The 23418-nt window shown below is 37.0% G+C and overlaps 1 protein-coding gene across 2 annotated transcripts; it reads left to right on the plus strand.

Moving 5' to 3' along the window:
• Positions 1–164: 164 nt before the first annotated feature.
• LOC107584570 (olfactomedin-like protein 2A) lies at positions 165–20555 on the plus strand. Of its 2 annotated transcripts, none has more exons than XM_016271257.1 (8): positions 165–278; positions 6080–6340; positions 8900–9007; positions 10379–10564; positions 10843–11098; positions 16698–16949; positions 17287–17472; positions 19316–20555. In XM_016271257.1, exons 1-8 carry the CDS (start codon positions 210–212, stop codon positions 19927–19929), a joined length of 1932 nt encoding a protein of 643 aa, XP_016126743.1. In that variant the 5' UTR covers positions 165–209; the 3' UTR covers positions 19930–20555. The 2 variants fall into 2 exon arrangements, with proteins under 2 accessions (XP_016126743.1, XP_016126744.1); XM_016271258.1 differs by having other exon boundaries at positions 10379–10558.
• The last annotated feature ends 2863 nt before the right edge of the window (positions 20556–23418 follow it).

A 23418-nucleotide genomic window follows, 5' to 3' on the forward strand; every position in this document is an offset into this window, starting at 1 on the left:
TTTTTTTTAAGCTATTTGCGCGTGCAGCAGGTGGAAGCGTTGCATTAAGATGAGCGAGAGAGAGAGAGAGAGAGAGAGAGAGAGAGAGAGAGAGAGAGAGAGAGCGAGAGAGAGAGTGGTTGTAGTAGTGAGGATGATGATGTTGGGTCTGTAGTCGCATCAGAGCACATCTCACACATTCACACAGAGCAGCTTCATAGACCGGCGAGATGTGGCGGATAGTGGAGCTCGTGGCGTGTTTACTTATGATGTCCAGTCATGTATCATCTCAGAACAAGGTAAGAAAGAGTCAAAGTTTGAGAATTGGTTTTGCATTTATGTGCATTTATTGAACAAGATATTATTGCAGAACTAGATCATGCAAAAAAATAAAAAAATCGCTTATTCCATTACCAAACTTCACTGTAATCATGCTAATCATACTAAACCGTTTCATTCTTTTATGCACAAACTATTAAAATATAGAAAAATATTTATTTTACTCAGTTGCATTCAAAAACATAGGTGTTCAGTTTTTTTTATTTATTTATTTATGTAGCCTACTCCACGCATGACATGACATTATCAGTTGGAAGTTTAGTCTTCAGTTTAGTTCAGTTGTTTGGGGTTTGGTGTTTTTATAGTTCCAATGATTATTCGCAGGGGTGGGCGCTTTGAACGTGTTTGGATGAAACTCTTCAGCAGGGCAGACACACTGCGCGCAACGCACCTCGGCACGAGTTCAAAGGTCTCGGGTTCTGGAGGGAAAAGATAACACTGTCTAAAATCACACGTGCTCAATCCTGCTCCTGGAGCTTTCTCGCTGTGCTGCTCGAACTATAATCTAATACACCTGCACAGAAGAACATTCGCTTGCTCTTTCACAGCTCTTTAGCCTTAATGTTACAATTAAAAAATCACCACACAAGACGCTTTTCAAAAATGGCACTTCTTTCAGCAACTTGCAAAACGATATCAGAATTTTTTTACAAGACTGACAGTGGTTAGCCCAATACTTCTGAAAGGTTTTGAGGAACGCAAAATATATATTATTTATTATAAATATATCCTTTAGCACAATATAGGAAAATCAAATGTTGCCTAAAGGTTTTTTCCAGAGGTTTCCACCCCACATAGTGCCTCAAGCATCTTTTCATTTTTTTCAGTGGATGAATAATTGTGGCCAAAACTGATAGTTGGTATTACAAATAGTGTTTTGGTTGTTGCTTTAAAAAGTATAAGAAACCCCCTCCAAAATGAAGCGTCAAGCCATTATAATAATACCTTTTTTGACTGTTTGTTTGAATCAGAAAAAATAAGCTCTGATTTAATTAGCTTCCAATATTGCCAAAAACAGCTCAAATTGGCTCTAATTTTTAGCATTTGCATTTCATTTTAGTATCAGCTCTGTCTCTGATGTTTCTACTGAAATTCCTGTCGTTTATAGTGCAATTAAAATATGTATAGCCTGATGATTTGCTCTTATAAGAATTTGGTGAGAAATGTGAGAGTCCATACTGAGATCTCCCGACTTTTGATTGTCTCTTTGCAAATCTGAGTGCTCTTTTTTTCAACTCTAGAGGAGATTACATGTTTTTTGTCCTCAGGAGAAAGATCTTTAAAGGAGAAATCTTCATCTGTTCTTTATTTCATCTTATTGCTGTCTAGTAGAAATGCTCAATATATTTTTTTCCCTAAGCGTGCCTGACATTTTCAGGTAAACCACAAGACGTTGAAACACAGGTGTGTTTGAACTGAACCCAGGATGGTAGCAGACCTTAGCATCCTAAATCAAGGGTTTGAGTAACATACAGTAGAGAAAAAGTGCAGAGACATCTGAAAAAAATCCAGCAAGACAGCAGCTTTTGAATCCATCATGAAGATTTCCAGTAACCTTCCATTATAATCTCCACTCCAAACTCCAAATGTATTTTCTGGTGACATCTTCAAAGTTTTTCAATTGTTCACCCCAATTGTTCACATTGCACCTAATGAGAAATGTTTACCACTTCATTGGAAGCTTTTCTTTAAGCCCTTCCAGCTGTGACGGACAGATGAAAGGCTGATGTGTGCACAGAGAAAGTCACTTCGGCTGAAACGGTTGATTTACCACGAATAAAACTGCACATGAGAAAACGACACTGAGACGTCATGACGCATCAGGAGCCGCACTTATCACAGGTCCCACGGCTCGCCGGAGAGGACGACAGGGCCCCAATCCTCACTGTTGTTGGATTTTTTCAATTTCATTCCTTCCACAAAAATACCTGTTCTGAGTTTTGATGAAAATGTGAGTGTTTTCGCTTAAAAACAGAGAAGAAATTTCTAATTTCAAATAACATTTTCCCATGAAAAGCCCAATGCCATGATACTAGGGTGTTGCCAGGACATTGTTATATGGTTACTAGGATGTTGTGAATGTTTTTTGCACATTGCTAAGCAGTTTTGTAGGTGGTTGCTGACTGGCCAAGTCTCTGATATTCTGGTCTTTAGATATGGCTCGTAACTTCAATGTAAGCAATAATAATACTTGTGCTTACTTTAAACGAATAGTTCACCAAAAATGAAAATTAGCTGAAAATGTACTCACCTTCAAGCCATCCAAGATGTAGATAAGTTTGTTTCTTCATCAGAACAGATTTGGAGAAATTTAGCATTACATCACTTGCTCACCAAAGGATCCTCTGTAGTGAATGGGTGCCATCAGAATAAGAGTTTAAACAACTGATAAAAAACATTAAAATAATCCACACGACTCCAGTCCATCAATTAACAAACTAATAAAGCTACATTTCTTTAAAAAATCCATATTGGCGTTTGGACACACAAGTGCATAATCCATAATAATGCATCTTCTAGTGGAAAAATCCATCCACTGTTGTCCTCTCACATTAAAGTATTGTGTAATGTTTGACGTTTGATGGATTTGTTTCTTACAAACATGCAACTTTTCTCGTAACAAGCTGTTAATTGATGGACCGGAGTGGTGTGAATTACTTGTGATGTTTTTATGAGCTGTTTGGACTCAGTCTGACGGCACCCATTCAGAGGATGCATTGGTGAGCAAGTGATGTAATGCCAATAATGAAAAAACTAAGTAATCTACATCTTGGATGGCCTGCAAATTTTCATTTTTAGGTGAACTATTTTTTAACAAATTGCAGTTAAAAGTGGGTCAGTCCAATTTAAGAAATCTCAAGGGGTGTTAGAGGAGGGGTAGGAAGAGAAGAGAAAGACTGTAAAATTCACATGCTTTCTAAATTCCTGGCAGTACATCGCAGATTGATACTGTATGTAGCTAAATTACTAATAATCTCAGTTGAAAGTGGAAGGACGAAAAGCCAGTCCATTTCATAGCATGGGATTCCAGAGGATTTGACCTATAAGAAGGATTACTCACGTTCTTCTACTTTTATCTGTCCTCTCTTTGTGAAGTTTACATTTCAGAGTTCTCACAGCTGTTATGTCAGCTGCTGGGTGAATCAGGGTTTGTGCATTTATCAGAGCATGTATGTGTGCCACACAGGGTTTGAAGCATAGTCCGTTTGGCTCTGCTGATCAGTGTTGATCATAATTCTGCACCTGTGATGGGTGGTTAGTCCCTGTGGTCACAGTCAGAGCTGATATGAGGCAACAAAAAGAGATGTGAACTAATTCAGCTTGGACAGAATAGACAAAAGTTTGGAGTCAGTAAGATTTTTCTTTGCAAGGATGCATAAAATTGATCAAAAGTGACAGTAAAGACATGTATAATGTTACAAACAATATCTATTTCAAATAAATGCTGTTCTTTTGAACTTTCTATTCATCAAAGAATCCTGAAAGAATGGATCACAGTTTCCACAAAACTATTAAGCAGCACTACAGTTTTTAATATAAGAAATGTTTCTTGAGCAGCAAATCAGCATATTAGAATGATTTCTGAAGGATCATGTGACACTGGAGTAATGATGCTGAAAATTCAGCTTTGCATCACAGAAATAACTTACATTTCAAATTATATTCAAATAGAAAGTTTTTTAAATGCAATAATATTTTACAATTTATTCAAATATTTGTACATGGCAAAAAATACTTCTAATCAATTAGTTTTTATGCTTGTAACAAGTGGAAAATCTGTCAGTGGAACAAAACATGCAGAATCGTTTTAAGATTATATCTTAATCTAAACCTTGCACAGGTAAAAATATCATATTTTACAGTAGTATTGAATAGTTTACTCAAGAATGAAAAAATCTGTAATTATTTAATTACCTTCATTTCGTTTCAAACCTGCACGCTGTTTAAATGTGCTATATGATTTAAGAGTTGCAGCGAAGACTATTTTCAGTTGATAATGACTTGAATTGGGGTTGTTCCTCACACAAAGCTGTATGACTTCATAAGAATTTTAATATAGTGCATTTAGACTACCATGCTACTTTTATTGTGCTTTCGGAATGTTTAAATATAGTGTAAATAACAAATATTACTACAATATGCAGTAGTTCTATCTGTATCTTAACTCAATATAGCTATTAATTCTTGGGAATTTGTCATGCTGCCAGCATCTCGGTGGAAGAAATGCATCCCTGCTGAGGAAATCAGAGTGGATTCGCTTATTTTAGCACAACACAGCTGACACTTGCCCTCTGTTTGTTTGGACTTCGGTTGCTATCCTAAACATGCCAGATAATAGCTGGGAAAGGGGGACGGTACATCCACGGTGACATGACATTGGCTAATTATATTCTAAATAAATCGCCATCTATGTCAATAGACTGATGCCTCAGAAAGATCCAAACACACAGAAGTGTGGGGCAATATAATAAATAACATGTTCGAACAGCTAGTTAGCTCATAAATCACCCACATGCCCTTCACAACCACATTTTCAGACGTGCAGATCAAGCAATAAGATCTTCCTCATGCTTTAAATTACCAAAGCTGGCAGGGTGTGATGATGTGTGTTTCTATTTGTTTTTACAGAAGGTCTCAGAATTGCTGAAAAGGATATAAGTAACCCAAGATGTTAAACCTTCACACACACACACACACACAGGTTTACATTTGTGAAAAGTGGGGACATCCCATAGGCGTAATGGTTTTTATACTGTACAGACCGTATATTCTATTGCCCTACACCAAACCTACCCCTAAACCTACCCCTTACAGGAGACTTTGTGCTATTTCAGATTTTCAATACACTCCATTCTGTGTGATTTATAAGCGTTTTGAAAAGTGGGGACATGGGGTAATGTCCTGAAAAGTCACCTTCTCCTTGTAATACCTATGTCATACCTTTGCCATTATACAAATTTATGTCCTCATTTGTCACAAAAACGCGTACACACATATACACACACACACACCCACATACACACACAAACACACACACACATATACCTGCAAGAAATTGACTAAATGCATTTATACTTCCTTTTAACAGTATCTAAATCGATCTGAATTAGGACACACTTTGTATGTGGTTTTCTGTTCTCAGAGGTCAAAGGCCACTCTGTTGAAACCATCTGCTTGTTTTCCACTCAGTCAACTGACAATAATGGCCCAGAAGACAGATGAACGGTAACTCTGTAACCCTAAAGATGGCGTATTCTACAGCTCATGTGACTGATTTACTCATGTTAACACAGACTAGTTGATTTTAGACTGGGCTGTTGAAGCTGAAAGGTTGAGAAAGGATTCTGTGTTGTTGGATTTGGGTTTATATGATTAACAGCAAAAGTACATTCGCCATATGACGAAACACTAATGAAATTTTAGTAATTGAGTAACAATGGACACGTGGAGCTTGGAAAGAAGAAAGGTTGTAGGTCACTGTGGCACTGGTGACCTCTTGACCTGAAACTTTCATATCTTATGTCAAGAAGTCAGCAGTTAAACGTGCTGATCAATAAACTCATGCCTAAGGTTGACTTGAGACTGACCTCTATTTAAAAAAAAAAGACATTTGAATGTCTTTTAGGTTAGGGTGAGTGTATCAAGCCTACTCCTCCTGTAGTTCTCTACAGAGAACTAAAGTGTGCTAAGTTTTGACTGAAGTGACACTGAAGTAGGCCATGATGTAATTTCCTTCACTTTCTATCCATTTCCTTTTCAGATCTTCGGGGAGGAACAAGTCCGCATGACAACAGAGGGATCCGACTGCCGCTGTAAGTGCATCATGCGGCCCTTGACCCGGGACGCATGCGCTCGCTTGCGGACAGGAAGTGTGCGCGTGGAGGATTTTTACACGGTGGAGACGGTGAGTTCCGGAGCCGACTGTAAATGTTCCTGCATGGCTCCGCCCTCCTCTCTCAACCCCTGTGAGAACGAATGGAAGATGGAAAAACTCAAGAAACAAGCACCAGAACTGCTCAAAGTAGGCCTCGTTCACTTTTTACTTTTAAAATACATCCCTTATTCAAATTGACCATAGATAACAATAATTGAATTTTTTTCATGCCCTACTGGCAAATTGTTTATTCTTGTTTTAAAAATAAATATCAGCAATTTGCAAATGGTAAGCAATGCACATTTCTAGCTTATACCATTTGCAAATTACTGATTGTTTCTTTTATGTCCTCCAAAAAAAAAAAGTTTTCATCTTAAGCAGTTTTGCGTAAATTTTTAACAGTCAATTTACAAATAATGCATTCAGATTTGTGGAACTCAATGCACTGAATCTCCACAAATTAGTGTCGTTACTATGACAACCAATTTAAATGTGACAAGCAACTGGTGTCTGAAAATTATTTTATATACTGTATATATATATATATATATATATATATAGATATATAATTTTTTTTTGGGGGGGGGGGCAATAGGGATTTCGCCTAGGGCGTCAAATTGGCTAGAAACGGCCCTGACTACATCTACCTACAAAGAATATAGTTATAGTTACTACAGTTAGTTTTACTTTTGTAAAACCATGGTACATTTTTGTAAGGATGGCCTAAAAATTGTGACTTTTTAATTTAACGTTACAGATCCTTGCTAAAAACTACCACTTGACTCATTTAAACAATATATTATTGGTCTATTAATCAACTTCTGCAATGATGATGCTCACTCTATAACTTCAGTCTGTCATATATATGTTCTACTGCAATCTACTACCCAGCTAACAGGGAACATGGATAATGTTCTGGGATGGTTCTTCCAGTTACATTAACAAAAATTTTATCTGATCTATAAAGCGTTCACAAAATATTAGCACCAAAATGTTATTTGTAAATCGTTCACGGAATGTTTTTTTTTTGGATGCTCCTGTAACTTTTTTAAATGTTACTGTTTGTTTCAGAACGTCCAGGGAACATTCAAAAGTAACATTCCCATAATGTTTACAAAAATATACAATGGAAAGTTGCCTTAACATTCATATAACCAAGAAAAAAAAACAATGAAGGAAAAAATTAAAATCTTGGATTTTTCAAAAAATTTATGTTTTGAACATTTAGAGAACATTCACAAATAATGTTTTCATAACTTAATGGGAACATTAGCAAAACATTCTTAGAACATACAGTATTTTTGTTACCTGGGTAATGGGCGTTACTGATATGCTTCTATAAGAATACATCACTGATGCACAACTGTGACATAACTTGAAGAGAAGCAGGAAAGGAAGTGCTCTTTTTTAGGTTAACAGCACACTGATTCACTAGAGAATGTTGGACGGCAGAATTCATGTATGTGGCGCACGTGTTCGCAAGTGTGTTTTTATAGCACCTGTCCTCTTTCCTCTGCACCATTCCTGTCTGGTTCACTCTTTCTAATATACAATGGAAAGTTGCCTTAACATTCATATAACCAAGAAAAAAAAACAATGAAGGAAAAAATTAAAATCTTGGATTTTTCAAAAAATTTATGTTTTGAACATTTAGAGAACATTCACAAATAATGTTTTCATAACTTAATGGGAACATTAGCAAAACATTCTTAGAACATACAGTATTTTTGTTACCTGGGTAATGGGCGTTACTGATATGCTTCTATAAGAATACATCACTGATGCACAACTGTGACATAACTTGAAGAGAAGCAGGAAAGGAAGTGCTCTTTTTTAGGTTAACAGCACACTGATTCACTAGAGAATGTTGGACGGCAGAATTCATGTATGTGGCACACGTGTTCGCAAGTGTGTTTTTATAGCACCTGTCCTCTTTCCTCTGCACCATTCCTGTCTGGTTCACTCTTTCCGTCTTTTTTCTATCCATCTGTCTGAGCGTTCCAGTCCATATCTCCACATTACACACACACACACTGAGAGCCACGTGACAATCCCGCCAGGTTTGGTTCTGCATTACTACAGCTCTGCTAAAGGCCTCAAAATCATTCGGAAGCCTTTAGCCAGTAGTTAAACACAATGGTTTTAATATTTCCACCTCAAACATTTGCTGATCTTGTGCTGTTTAGCTCCAAACATGTGGCTCTGTTTTGACCTCGCTGAAGTTTCTTCATTTCTGTTGATGCCACATGAAGCCATAAATAACCATGACAGTCAAGCTGTTATACGACTGAACTCTCTGCAGCACGCATCAACAATAAGCATATGAGGAATTCACTCTCATGACGAAAAAAAATACTCCCGTTTATCTTTTTCCTGTTAAATCCAATCTAGTTTTTTTTTTCTGGTCTACATTCTTAAAAATAGAGAACAGACGTTATAAACAATAATAAATGTTATAAATAAACGCTCTTCCAGTAACGATAATAGAAAGTTTCCACTGAAAATAACCTTTTTGGAATGAAAGGTTTCCTTGGATGTTAAAGGTTCTTCACGGAACCTTCAATAATTTTTCTGGTAAAGCTGGTTGACCAGAGTAGGAATATATTAGTTATTATATAACTGCAAACACGAAACCCAATCTGCTTTGTTAACCTCCAAACTAATTTTCCACTGATGTTTGAAAGTCGCCTGTCTCTTTGCGTGCAGCTGCAGTCCATGGTGGACCTTCTGGAAGGAACTCTCTTCAGCATGGACCTTCTCAAAGTTCACTCGTACATCAATAAGGTGGTGTCTCAAATGAATAACCTGGAGGAGGTGAGTGTGATTGTACTGCCGAGTGTGTGTGAACATACACCTGTAAACATTAATGAGTCGTGGCTGGATTTAACTGGACTCGGGACATTCTGTAGCTACCCACAATGCTCTGGCTAAAGTTATTATCGGTTATACCGCTCCACTTTGGCTTGAGGGATGGGAAAATAATGTGCGCGTAAGAAACAGCAGGACAGAGAGAGGAAATGTTCAAAGGAAAAAAACCATAGTCATGTAATAGTCACACTTATGTACTGTTTTTATTTCCAATTAAATTTTGCTCATTATTGGGTAAAGCTGGGCCGCAAAAGATATCCAGCATGTACACTGTGGTTCATTATCAAATACCTGAGTCCACTAGTGAAAATGCTTCTGTTTTGCATTTTTGAAAGTGACGTGACATGTGGCCAAGTATGGTGACCCATACTTGGAATTAGTGCTCTGCATTTAACCCATCCAAAGTGCACACACACAGCAGTGAACACACACACACACACACACACACACACAGTGAACACACACCCGGAGCAGGGGGCAGCCATTTATGCTGCGGCACCCGGGGAGCAGTTGGGGGTTCGGTGCCTTGCTCAAGGGCACCTCAGTCATAGTATTGAATTGAAGGTGGGAGAAAGCACTGTACATTCACTCCCCCCACCTACAATCCCTGCCGGTTTGGCTACCTTTGGGTTACGAGTCCGACTCTCTAACCATTAGGCCATGACTTCCCCACTTTTGCCATTCAAAAAAAAATTCAATTTCAGTTTCAAAAAAGAATTGTAAGATTATTTTGTTTTCCATAGAAATTAATACTTTTATTCTTAAAATGTTACAAAAGATCTCTATTACTTCAAACAAAAGCTGTTCTTTGAATCCAGCTTTCAAAGAACCCTGAAAGAAAATGTATCACATTTTTACATTTGAAAAATATTAAGATACACTACTGCTTTCTACATTGATAATAATCAGAAATGTTTCTTGAGCAGCAAATCGGCATATCAGAATGATTTCTGAAGGATCATGTGACACTGAAGACTGGAGTAATGATGCTAAAAATTCAGCTTTGCATCACAGAAATAAATTACATTTTAAAATATATTGAAATAGAAAACAGTTAGTTTAAACTTTAATAATATTTCACAATATTACAATATTTTTACTGTATTTTTGATCAAATAACTGCAGTGTTTGTGAGCATAAGATCATTATTTCAAAAACATTTAAAATCATATTCCAAACTTCTGAATGGTAGTGTGTAGCATTGTATTATAAGCATAACAGTTTGAGTGAAAAGATGAACATTTAAGTTTATGCAGATGTATTAATGCAAATATTTTTAGTGTAGTTGTGTGATTTAAAGTTGTGCATCTCATCTAGATGATAAAGATGAACCTCTCTCGGGAGAATGACTTTGTGAGAGACAGTGTGGCGACTCTGACCAACCAGCTCCGGCAGTATGAGAACCATTCTGACATCATGATGAGCATAAAGAAGGAGCTGTCCAATCTGGGTCTTCAGCTGCTGCAGAAAGACTCGGGCCCTAAAAGCAAAGCACAGGTAATGGTCATGATCTTCATCTCTGACTTCGGCCATTTGAGTTGATTATGTTAAAAAGATTAAAAAACTGAAGTTCTAGTTAATTTGCTATGCTGGAAATGGAAGTCAAAGTTGAGATCGTTGCAGAGTGTGCTCTGGTAGTATATAGAAAAAATATGCATACTGTGTGCAATTGTAATAGGAGACATACTTATATAATTACATACAGTATATGTAAGTGTTTATGGAGTTTTTGGGATGAGATCTCTAACATCTGTTGAGTTAGACATGCATTATGTTTGTAGGACACACTGGGGACAAATATCAAAGATGCTTCAAAGTTTCCAGCAAAGAAACCAGAAAAAGGGAAACCTCCACCAAAGCCAGTAAAGGAAAAGCCGGCCAAGCCGAAGAAAGAGACCACAAAACCTAACAAACCCGGTAAACCAGAGCAAACAGAACTGCCCAGTAAAACCAAACCATCACAGAACCAGCCAGGACTCATCCGGGGAATCACATACTACAAAGCCACCAAAACTGACGAGACAGGCAACCAAAAAGGTAAGACACAGCCAATTAATTTCTATATAGCCAAACCGTACCCCAAAGGATTTGGCATTAAGTAAATACATTATAATTACTTATCAGATTTAGTCAGATTGTGGGGACAAATGTTCACCAGTTTTGCCCACAAAAGTTTAGATATGTCACACACACGCCCAGAACACACATTCTTATAGAGACAAACTTGTTTCCTTTGTGTTCCCCATAGAAGCACAGCTGCTTGTATCCACGCCAGTTCAGACACACACTTAATTTGATATTAGGACAGACACACTCTCATAACCCAAAACACATGTGCACACATTCATATCAACACAGCCAATAAACTAATAGACAGTAAACAAACAGACAATAAACCACTTCATCTGTTGAAAATGCGAAACTGTTTTCTGGTAGTATGACAAGGACTTACATAGATCTGGCATATGATTATTAATATGCTGAATTCGTGCACACACATGCACAAACCTGCCCATTTGTTATCAGATGTGAGTATACAGTTCATAATAAGAGCAGAATAAATTGTGAAATGAATTGGCTGTATCATATGGAAGCTTATTTCCACCACGCAATAAAAAAATCAACTTTTTATCTCACAATTCAGACATTTTATTCATATGTAAACTCAGAAGTGTAAGATATAAACCTGCAATTCTTAGAAGAAAAGTCTGAATTATGAGATAATAAGCCACAATTATAATAATTTTTTTTTATTCTGTGGAGGAAATTAAAGAATGATTTAAAAATATATAAAAATATAAAATATAAAAAAAAAAAATAAAAAAAAATTGTGAGACGTAAAGTTAGAAATCTGAGAAAAAAGTAAAAACTATGAGATGTAAAGTCCAAATTCTGCAGGATAAAAGTCAGAATTGAAAGATGTAAATTCACAATTACGAATTTATAACGTACAATTGCGAGATATAAACTTGTAATTCTTAGAAAAAAGTCAGAAATGTGAGATATAACCTCGCAATTGAGAGAAAAAAGTCTGAATTGTTAAATTTTTATTCCAAGATGGAAATACGTTTCCATAGGATCAAAATACTAACACAGAGAGATATACTTTATGTAAATCTGCCAGATGAAGTTATATTTTTATTACATTTTCCATTCGAGGATGCCCTTAAATGTCCTCAAAAGGAGGTTTTGTCAGATTTCTCTCTCTTTTGGGGATATTTTTGGTCCTAAACTATAGCCAAGTACATACACACACTGGAGTCTCAGTGAAACTGGATCTCAGGATCTTGGGACTTGATGATCCAGCACTCACATTAACAGGATACAAGTGTAGGACGCCAGCCAGAGAGTGACTTTAGAGTCTGAAATGATAGCCAACATGCGCTAATGAATTGGCTTCAGTTTCTGATGCACACATGACATTCATATCGGCTGCAGGGTGTCTACAAAAAAACAGCCAAATGTCTCCAATTCAACAGTGTTTCCATTCATCTTGCGCCTCACTTCCTGTTTAAGCCCTAAATGTGTTCCTCTTGCCTGATGGTCTCCATGGTTACCGCCGTTTGCTTGGCAGTGTGATTGCGGCAACACTTTTTTTCTTTGAATTATACAATAACGTTGCTGAAAGCACCCCAATGGATGTCGTCTATAGTGACATGTAATGCGGTCTGATCTAATCTTGTGTTATCTATAGGCGTAACCTAATCGCTGCTTCCCAAATTGGGTCCCGACTACTTCAGTGCATGCTAGAAACAATCACAAGGAATTTGATTAAAGCATAACTTACTGTAAACGAACAGCACTTAGATTAGTCTGTACACTAGCACTTTGGAAATGTCTCACGTTGCAGTTTTGGTTTACAGATAAAAACACAAAATGAAGTTGAGTTTTCAAAATCTAATGTGCCACTGTGTCAATCTTCAAACCTGTAGGTTTTATTCTGCATACCATTTAAAGTTGGATGTTGGATATTTAACAATATGAAAAGATATTCAAGAGTAGGGGGATAAAATGTCAAATTAAGACGGGTGGTTACAGTCCAAGAGACGTTGTTTAAAGAAACCTTTGATTCGCAGGTGTACGATTATCAAAAGAGGATCACTTTCAGTTTTAATGCACTTCTCTGCAACTGTTTGCTAAAATGGTTTAATTGTCATGTGATGTTGGAACTTCGACTCAGTAATGCATTTTTTATTTCATTTTTGCTTAAAGGGGTCCTATTATGCTCTTTTACAAAGTCTTGATTTTGTTTTGGGGGTGTACTAGAACATGCTCTCATGCTTGGTAGTTCAAAAAACGCATTATTTTTCACATAATTTACATTATTAAAATACCCTTCTCCCCATCCTGGCACAAACGGCTCGATTAGTTCCGGCTTTGATGAAGGTCCACCTTCCGAAAAACAAAATGTGTTGTGATTGGTTAGCTGTCCCAGTGCATTGTGATTGGCGAACAGCTTAGACGGTGTTTCAGTGCTGCCACGCCCCTTGCTCCATATTTCAACAAAAGCTTTTTGGCGAATCCGGCAGGCACTGTACTCCCTCATGTTGTGGAAGCTGTCCTCAGTAAAATGCGCAGCACACAATAGCAAATTGGGGTTATAATGCTCAGGGACAGAGTTAAAAAATAAATTGCAACCACTGTTTCCTGACATCATCCGCTTTCGGAAGCCCAAACAAAGACGTTTGGGCACGGAGTTGAAAAAAATCAGTGTTTCAGGCGGTCGCACACAGGACGAGAAGCGCAGCGTGGCGTCACGCCACATCTTTAAAATTCAAATACATTATTTTCTATGAGTGTAGGCACACCGGCGGCACCGTTCGCGTCTGTCCGCGGTGCCCAGCTAAGTCGTGTTGTACTTGTAAGAATTGTTCTAGACATGCCGAAAATTTGAAGCTACATCACAGCAGCTCTTCTTCTTGGTTTTCTCTGATGCACTAACTCTGCAGCAGCACTTCTTCTTCATCGTCTCGTCTGATGCACTCACTCAACCAAGCGTTCTAACCACAACCTCGCCCCTCCCCACCCCCAACCATTCGAATTTCTGTAGGCGGGAATTATTTTTAATGATATTCTAATGGGCCGCTTTGTGATATCACAAAGCCCGGAAAACAAACGCTGTAGTCCAAACGAGCCGTTCGTTGTAGTTCTTGAAAATAATTTTTTTTTAAACGAAATATCTCCCTTTGGAGTGGACTTTGAGATTTGTAACTTTCTAGATCTTTTTTATGCCCAAACATACACACTACACACTGACTAAAATTAAAAAAGTGAAAACGCATAATAGTACCCCTTTAACGTTGGAAAGACTACTCAACCAGTCATGTCAGGTTTATATTGTCAATGCTGGAAAATGACATATACCGCTGCTTCATATACTCAGAAGTACACATTCTTGTGGCTGCTAAAGGAGCGCAATAATGTTAACTTTCTAGATCTTTTTTATGCCCAAACATACACACTACACACTGACTAAAATTAAAAAAGTGAAAAAGCATAATAGTACCCCTTTAACGTTGGAAAGACTACTCAACCAGTCATGTCAGGTTTATATTGTCAATGCTGGAAAATGACATATACCGCTGCTTCATATACTCAAAAGTACACATTCTTGTGGCTGCTAAAGGAGCGCAATAATGTCTGAAATGACCGGGTTAGATGAAGTAATGGTTATTTAATAATCGCGACAGGCCTAGTGTAAATAGTATTTATTGCTATTTGTACTTTTTATGTCTGGTTCTCAAACCCTTGGGAAAAAGGTAAAAGGGGTTTTCAAACTTCTTTTCAGAGCTGCAGACTAGTAACTGAGATGCAAAAACTTACAACCGAAAACACCATTTCACAAACTTTTTGCTAATTCTCTGTGGATGATTTTGAGTAAATTTTGAGTCTTAAATTTGATAAGTTATCATGTGTTTCATAAGTTAGTATTTGACAAGCTACAATAAAGGTGTTCTTTTTTTTTTTTTTTTTACTGGACTCTTTGCTGTTTTTCAAAGTGTTAGTTTCTGGTGAATTGCATGGAAACCAATGGTGAGTCAATCTGACCCCATCACAACTGATGGAACCAAATTTGTACATCATTTCTAAAACACATCTATGTGTTGAAACCTTGCATGCACATTCATAAATGTGTTCAAAATGTGTAAAAGTTACAAAAATTAAAGGAAAAAATATATATTTTAGCCAGTGTCTTGAGCAGTTTAAAAATCAAATGTGGATTACATTGATTGCATATTTCCAAGTTGGAAATCCTGACGTTCCTGTAACACAGCATTAGTCAGAGTAGATGCCCAGTATGGTTTCGATTCCCAGGGAATGCATGAACTGATCAAATGTTTACCTTGACAGCAATGTATGTTATTGTGGATAAAATAATTTGCTAAATGTATATGGTGTCTTTAGATCCTAGGTCACTTCTACTTTTCATAATCTGTGCTTCATGTTTACTGAATGTTCATTGTTAGCTATAATTGTGAAGTTTCTTTTTTTCTCAGTGTTTCATCAGTTAAAACAAACTGTACCTCAGAAGCCTTGTTTTTGTTCACGTCAAACTGAATATGGCGTCTCCTGTGACTAAGGTCTATTTAACTTTGTTAGCGAGTCTTGGCTATTGGGCTGGATTTGTTTGACTGCATGGTTTAAGATAATGTATAACAGAGCTGTGATGGAGATTCAGTATGATCTGTCCTGACAGGAATGTAAAGTCAATACAAAACCCGGCGGACCGAGCGCAAGTCAAGTAAATATGTTCTAATAAACATAAATTACTTTTACTATTAAATGCAGTTTATTTATGTCGTCCCACCCTGTGATCGAATGTACAGTAATTGAATCCAGCCTCTTGTTAAATATAGCTTTCCCACAATCCTGTGCCACCCCAGCAGGTGCACTACCATGGCAAATATGACAAACCCTGGTGAGATTGAGTGTGTTATACAGTATGCTCGACGTGAGAAACCAGGTGTGTTCATATTGTTGGAGAGCAGTTTGGCAAAATACTCAAACGTCAACTTATAAATACTTTGATTTTAGATGGAAGTCAACTTGTCCTGGAAGTGTTGACTAATAGAAACTAATTTAAAACTCATACTTTGACATGTCAACAAGTTTTATTGGGATTATAATGTTTCCAGAGACTTCATATACCCACACAGAGCAGGCGTAGGAAATAAATAGGTCTGTACTTGCCTAGAATCTGCTCTTGTCTATTATTTCAGAATCTGTCAATTCATATGCAATACCAGTCAAAAGTTTGGAATAATGAAGTTTTTTTTAAGTCTCTTATGCTTACCAAGGCTGCATTTATTTTGATAAAAAATACTGTAAAAACAGTAATATTCTGTAATATTTTTACAATTTAAAAGAACTGTTTTCTATTTGAGTATATTTTTAGATTGTAATATATTTCTGTGATGCAAAGCTGAATTTTCAGCACCATTACTCCAGTCTTCAGTGTCACATGATCCTTCAGAAATCATTTTAATATGCTGATTTGCTGCTCAAGAAACACTTCTTATTATCAACAGTTAAAAACTGTTTTTGCTCTTCAGTTTCTGTTTTCAGTGTTTTTCATTTAAGCGTGAAATGTGAGGGGATTTTAATCTCTCTCTGTTTTTATGTTTCTCTTTCTCAGGTGAAGAGAGACCTGATGAAACAGACACGTTGCTTGAGGTAGAGGTAGAGGAAAGTACCATATTTTCCGACACCTTAGCGACAGAGACAACCCCGGCAACTGTACCCACGACAACAACAACAACCACTCCTCCCACAACAACAACAACCCAGAGGACGACAACAACTAGAAGAACAATATACAGAGAGGAGCGACCGGCTCCAACCATTACACTAGTGTTGGACAACACCAGCAATAACTCATACATCGCAGGTACGCTAGATTTCAACACAATCTCATGGCAATTTGTAAATATTGAAAGTTTTGTCGAACTGATGGCTAATTCGGATGAATTCGTAGGAACTCATTCTTGAGTTTTCATATGATCTGCTTATGATGCCCCAGTGATGGTTACGTGAGAACTTCATGCCTACTTCTACTTTTTCTAAAAATGAATACGGAATCAACAATCCTGTAAAATCAGATTGTATTTAGAATGAAATGCATACAGTAGAAAAGAAGCATAACAAAAAATGATCCTAAACTAAAACCAAGACAAACATCTTGGTGCATGTATGTTGTTGAGCTGAAGTTCATGTCTTATTGGCAGTTAAAGAGCACAGCTGTGAAGGGACGCTGGCCTCGGTTGATCTGCCAGTCAAACAGCACAGTTACGGTAGGAATGAGGGCGCATGGATGAAGGATCCCGCCGCCAAGGACTACAAAATCTACGTCACCAACTATTACTATGGCAACAACCTTGTGGAGTTCCGGAACTTGGACAACTTTAAACAGGGTGTGTAAGATAATTCATCCAACTTAATGCTGTAATTATTTATTGAATGCAGCTGTCTAGATAGAGACAATGAAAGACATTTGAGGCAATACCTTTTGTGTGACTCAGATCAATTCACAGAAGACACTGAGTTTTGAATTAAAAGGTCTTCATATTGTTTTTAGGAAACAATGATAGGGTTTTTCCTTGGAAAAGGTTTGGATTTCTGAATAAATGTAAATGTGAATGGTGTCAATGTCTGTCAAGCCAGTTTGCTTTTGTGTCTGGTTGTGTGCTGCTCAGTGTGTGTGTGTGTGTGTGTCTGTCTCTCAGTCTGGCCCTAGAGCAGTTTAGAAAGAGCCAGGGGACTTATACACTGTATTTTTTCAGAGGCAACAGTGGCTATTTTGATTCGCTTGGCAAGATAGGCAAGATAACCAAAGGGAAAAAACTCTTTAACAACAGAGCGGGGGGGGGGGGGGGGGGGTGAATAAAGGCCTCCTGTAGTGAATGCATGCGTTTTTGTAAGAAAAATATCCATATTTCAAACGTAATAAACACTTTTCTCTCACTTCCGTTCTGTCATATACGCGGAAGCCGTTCCGGCGGATGATGCAGCACGTATGCGCAGCGCGCGCGCCTGTGAGATATGTCTCGCGAGTTTGTTTATAGGAGCAAAGGAAGCAAAGTTTCTTTACTTTAGCAAAGGAAAACCAGTCTCCTCTTGGTTTATACTGAAATCCTCTGACATTTTTATTTACAAATCCTCGGTTTGTACTTCTAATTTATGACTGGCATTTTGTTTTGTTCTCTCTCCGCATTCGTCACTAATCACACAACGCCGACATGCTACATCATCCGCCGGAACAGCTCCCACGTATGACAGATACTGGAAGTGAGAGAAAAGTGTTTATTACGTTTGAAATATGGAAATTTTTCTAACAAAAACACATGGATTCGCTACAGGAGGCCTTTATTCACCCCCTGGAGCCATCTGTGGCACATTTTATTACGGATGCGTGCACTTTATTTGACGACTTGTGGACTGTTCAACTGCAACACCTGCTGACTGCAATGATAGAGCTTGGAATAGCCAGGACAATTTTTAATATAACTCCGACTGGATTCGTCTGAAAGAAGAAAGTCATATACACCTAGGATGCCTCGAGGGTGAGTAAAACACAAGCTAATTTTCATTTTTGGGTGAAATAACCCTTTAACTGCTTTAGGTTTGGTTGCAATTTATGTTATTTATATATTTTATATTTATATATTTATTTATTAATTCAAAAATAGTATAATCTATAGAGCCAGATATAAAATCTAAAATAAAATGTATTACTTATATATTTTTTAATTATATATATATATATGAAAAACATATATAATATAACATATATGTTCATATATTTCAAATTTTGTAATTTATAGATCACTTAGACAGAGCCTGAAAATAAATTTAAAATGATATATTTTAATACATACATAAATACATTTTAAAAAATTCTTTATTTTTAATGGGTTTGTTGTGTTAAGGTGTGGTCACATTTACAGTTGTTTGCTGAATTTGTCAAAATCCAGTCATTTCAGTAGGAAACCACATGATTGGGAATTTCACTTGAGGCCGAAACGTTTCCCCACGCAGATTTCACAATGGCTTCAATTTGGGTCATATGGATTTGCCACTTCAACCAATAGAAAACCAATTGGTTTGAAAGTGACTTTAGCATGAGCTGTGCTTTATAAATTGCTACACTATTGACAAAAGCAAATTGACTTTTTTGCCAGCGAAATTTCATTATTGTGCACCTTTACTCCAAAAATATAGCAACTTTTAACGCACTTCGCTCTCTTTCCCTGGCAGGCCGTTGGAGTAACTTGTACAAACTGCCTTATAACTGGATCGGAACGGGTCATGTTGTGTACAGAGGAGGGTTTTACTATAACCGTGCCTTCACCAAGAACATCATCAAATACGACCTCAAGCAACGGTTTGTAGCCGCCTGGGCTCAGCTCCATGACGTCGTCTATGAAGACACCACACCTTGGAAGTGGAAAGGCCACTCTGATATTGACTTCGCCGTGGACGAAAACGGACTTTGGGTCATTTACCCATCTGTTGACGATGACTATGGACAGGCCGAGGTCATTGTAGTCAGTAAACTAGATCCCAATGACCTGTCTGTCAAAAAGGAGAGCACGTGGAGGACGAGACTGCGGCGAAATTCATTCGGGAACTGCTTCATAATATGTGGCGTCCTGTACGCGGTGGACATTTACAATCAGCGGGAAGGGGAGGTTTCGTACGCGTACGACACGCTCACAGGGGCCGAGGCGTCTCCATGTTTACCTTTCATTAATGAATACGGGTTCACCACACAAGTCGATTACAACCCGAAAGAGAAGGTTCTGTACGCCTGGGACAATGGTCACCAGCTCACCTACAACATCAACTTTGTAGAGCAAGAAAACAAATGAAATCAGACTTTATCAATCGTATCTACTCAAAGCAAAATCCACTTCCTGTGTATCTGATTGTAACTGTCTCATTGATTCCACTGACCAACGTTCTCTTAAAACGGTTCATTGTGTCTTCATGAACTTTAATAGCCATTTGCTAGAGATTATATAAGAACAAAGGGATTGCATAACCACTGCTCTAGAACTCACTGCCAGATCTAGAATCCCGACTAACGAAATCTAAAGGCACTTTCACATGATTCACATTAACATTCCCAATGCATTGAACTCCATGAAACGAAGCTATTCCCAACTTCTTCTTGTGTTCATCCCATATGCCACTGACATTCTGAAGCATGATTACTGGAAAATTTGTATGACGTTCCTTCTTTTTTTGCGACTTAACCTCAGGACAGGACAGGACAGATTTTTTAAATTTGCACATAAAACTTGTCCCGAAGTCCAATAAAGTTCTAATACAATTCATGTGAAAGGTTCTAAAGAGTTCACAATTGACCCTTCGCAAAGACCCGCCCCTTTTAGTAACTGTTGCTACGTCCGACAAGCCACGCCGCTCTCACGCCACAAATCATGTTCTCACGCAGTGAAAAAATACATCACGGAGCAAAGAGGACACTGACAAAGTCTCAGCTTTCACATTTTGTCATTTTGTATGAAATTCAAACAATAAATACCATTTTGTGGCTCTTTAATGTCTCATGACAGATCGTTGTAGCGCCTCAGTTCAAGCGGCACATGAATTGATCATCTCTTTCTCTTTACAAGCAATAGCCTGAAATAAACATGAATGAACATCAGAAGATACCTTGTTTCAACTGACGTCAATACACACCATTTTTGAAGTTCAAGTCTACCGACATTAATCTACTCTCCTACTGTCTGGTTAGTTTGTCGGACAAAAATGGCAGATTCAGCGTTATGATTGGTCAGATCGCCTGTCAAGCAAACTCTGCAAAGGGTCAATTAGCTTCTAGAATTTTTAGTTAATTTTAATATCTATTAAAAAGCCCTTATAAATGTTTACATAATTTACACTGTCCTAACCAGGTATGCTTCAATAAAGCAACATCAAACAAAAATAAAAATACAATAAAATTTTTGTATATAATACATTTAAATATTAAATTTAAATATGAAATTAATAAAGAATAATAAATAACATTTAAAATTTAAATAATACAATGAAAGTAAATAAAGTTTTTAATTAGGTTTTTTTTTTGTAGGAAAAATATCTAAAAATCTTAAAACATTAGGCCTATAACTTTACTTGTGAAGCATCACTGCCTAAAACCTTTTTATGGATTGGATCTTTAATACAAGTGTATTTTGTCTTGTAACTCTTACATTTTTACCTGTTTTAAGTTAAGTTAAAAACAAATGAACAAATCTGCTAGAGCATTAAGACAAAATACATTTATATTTAAAATATAATGTATATTGCATCTCGAAATTAATCTTGTTTACAGGATAGATATTGTAACGGGCATATTAGACAAAAACATATTTTGAGCAGTGGATGCCTACCATAGCATCTCACTGCTCTGAAATCCTGTTGATGATGACCCATGTCTTACGCATCGCTCCTGGTTAGGACATGTGTAAATCATTAAGTTAAGAGTTTCGTGACCTGCTCTTCTTTAATACAAATAAAAGCTTGTCATGTCAACCACACCAACAACAGTAACCTCATGTTTCATGTACCTGTAATGATATTTTATAAACATAACAACCATCCAAGACACACCTGCGGAAAAATTGGTGTATGTTTTCACATTAAGAATGTGCCAGAAAATTGTCTTTCAGTGTTTCGGCCCATGTAGCCTCAGCGGACTGGTAAAGCATAACATCATAATGGAGAAAGAATGATTTGTGTGCTAATGAGAGCATATAATTATGTTTGGGAGTCTTTCTAATGACTGGGCAGGGTTATGTATAGAATGTTTATAACAGGCTGGTCGTGCGAGGAAAGGGTACGGATACATACGTCATGTATAAACAGTTTAACGGCATTTAGGATGTTGTTTTAAAGCAATTTGTCATCCTCGTGCCCTCTGCAAATAGCAGAATTTTTTTGTTTTGTTTTGACTGAGTTTTAGAAACACGATCTTCCCAAGAGGAAGAGATTTCTTTAACTTTGTCAATGCAGCATGTCTCTAATTGGATTTTGTTAAATGTGCACTTGGTATTGTGAAATATATTTCTAAACAGATTAAAAAGACTGTTGGGATGGAAGCGGGAGTCCTTTCTGGTTTGTGGGATCGTGTGGGTTTTGTTAAGAAAGCCTCGCAGGCCATGAAATCAAAATTGACCCTATTTCATGTCACTGGTCTTATTGTGAATGATTCATCCGTGCATTTTTATATTTGTTTTTGACTTTGCAATCTTTAATCAAAATGTAACTTGCTCTTCTTGTTGTATTTCTTGCTTGATATTCATGCAGTGCTCACTTATCACAATCCGATCAACAACGTATGGCTCAAATCAAAAATGTATGGATAAAAACCCGCTCTGTTTTTTTAATTTTTATTTGATATTTATTTGATAGTTGTTTCACTCTAAAATGTACCACAATACGGCAGTAAAGTCAGTAGCAACTTCCATTTCATGGATCATGAATATTAGATGAAAAACATCTGCTTAAAATACTTTGCCAATTGGCCAAAATAAAATGAGTTTGAGTTGAAGTACTAAAATGACTAAAACTAAAAATGAAAATTAAATAAAAAACAACTAATGAAAATGAAAAAAGCACATCATAAAATTACTAAAATGAGACTAAAAATAAAATGATCTGCAAACTTGCCGTTCTGACATTGGCCATTCACAGAATTCGTGCAAATAAGTTTTTATTATTATTATTATTTTTATAGTCCAATCAACAACCGGTTGCTAAAATCAAGTCCCACTCTTGTTTTTTCTTCTTTTATCGTTGTTTTGCTCTGAAAAAATGTTGCGTTGTGGCAGTAAAGGCAACTTCTGTTTCATGTCGACTTAAAAAAATTGACAGGCTTTATGATATTTAACAATAACTTGTTGTTACAAAATATTGCACTGGCTTGTGGGATCAGTGTAAACAGTTCTGCATTGTCATAATTAGTGTTATCTTTGACAGAGAACTTCATTTTCTCCCTGGTGTAATAGTGTTTACAGAAAGTAACTGGTTGCACATGGTCAAAATGTAATTATCATTTTTTATGACTTATTATATAACACATTTTTAATAAACAAGAAAATTACTGCTTGATTTTTTTTATGCCACAATTCATTCTGGGAACACAAGTGGCAGCGTATACTGTGAACATCACACTATTACAGGTAATCTGTAAATATACAAGAGATCACAGTAAAGCAAACACAGATAATCAGTGTGATTCTACAGATCAGTGCTGTTACATCAGTCATTTCCTGAGCCTGTTCACTGTGAGCACATGCTATGCTGTGCGCATTTGGTTTCATTCTATCACTACTGCTTTTAAATATATATAT

The sequence above is a fragment of the Sinocyclocheilus grahami genome, unplaced genomic scaffold (assembly GCF_001515645.1).
Source record: "Sinocyclocheilus grahami isolate Dianchi unplaced genomic scaffold, SAMN03320097.WGS_v1.1 scaffold61.1, whole genome shotgun sequence".
NCBI classification, from domain to species: Eukaryota; Metazoa; Chordata; class Actinopteri; order Cypriniformes; family Cyprinidae; genus Sinocyclocheilus; species Sinocyclocheilus grahami.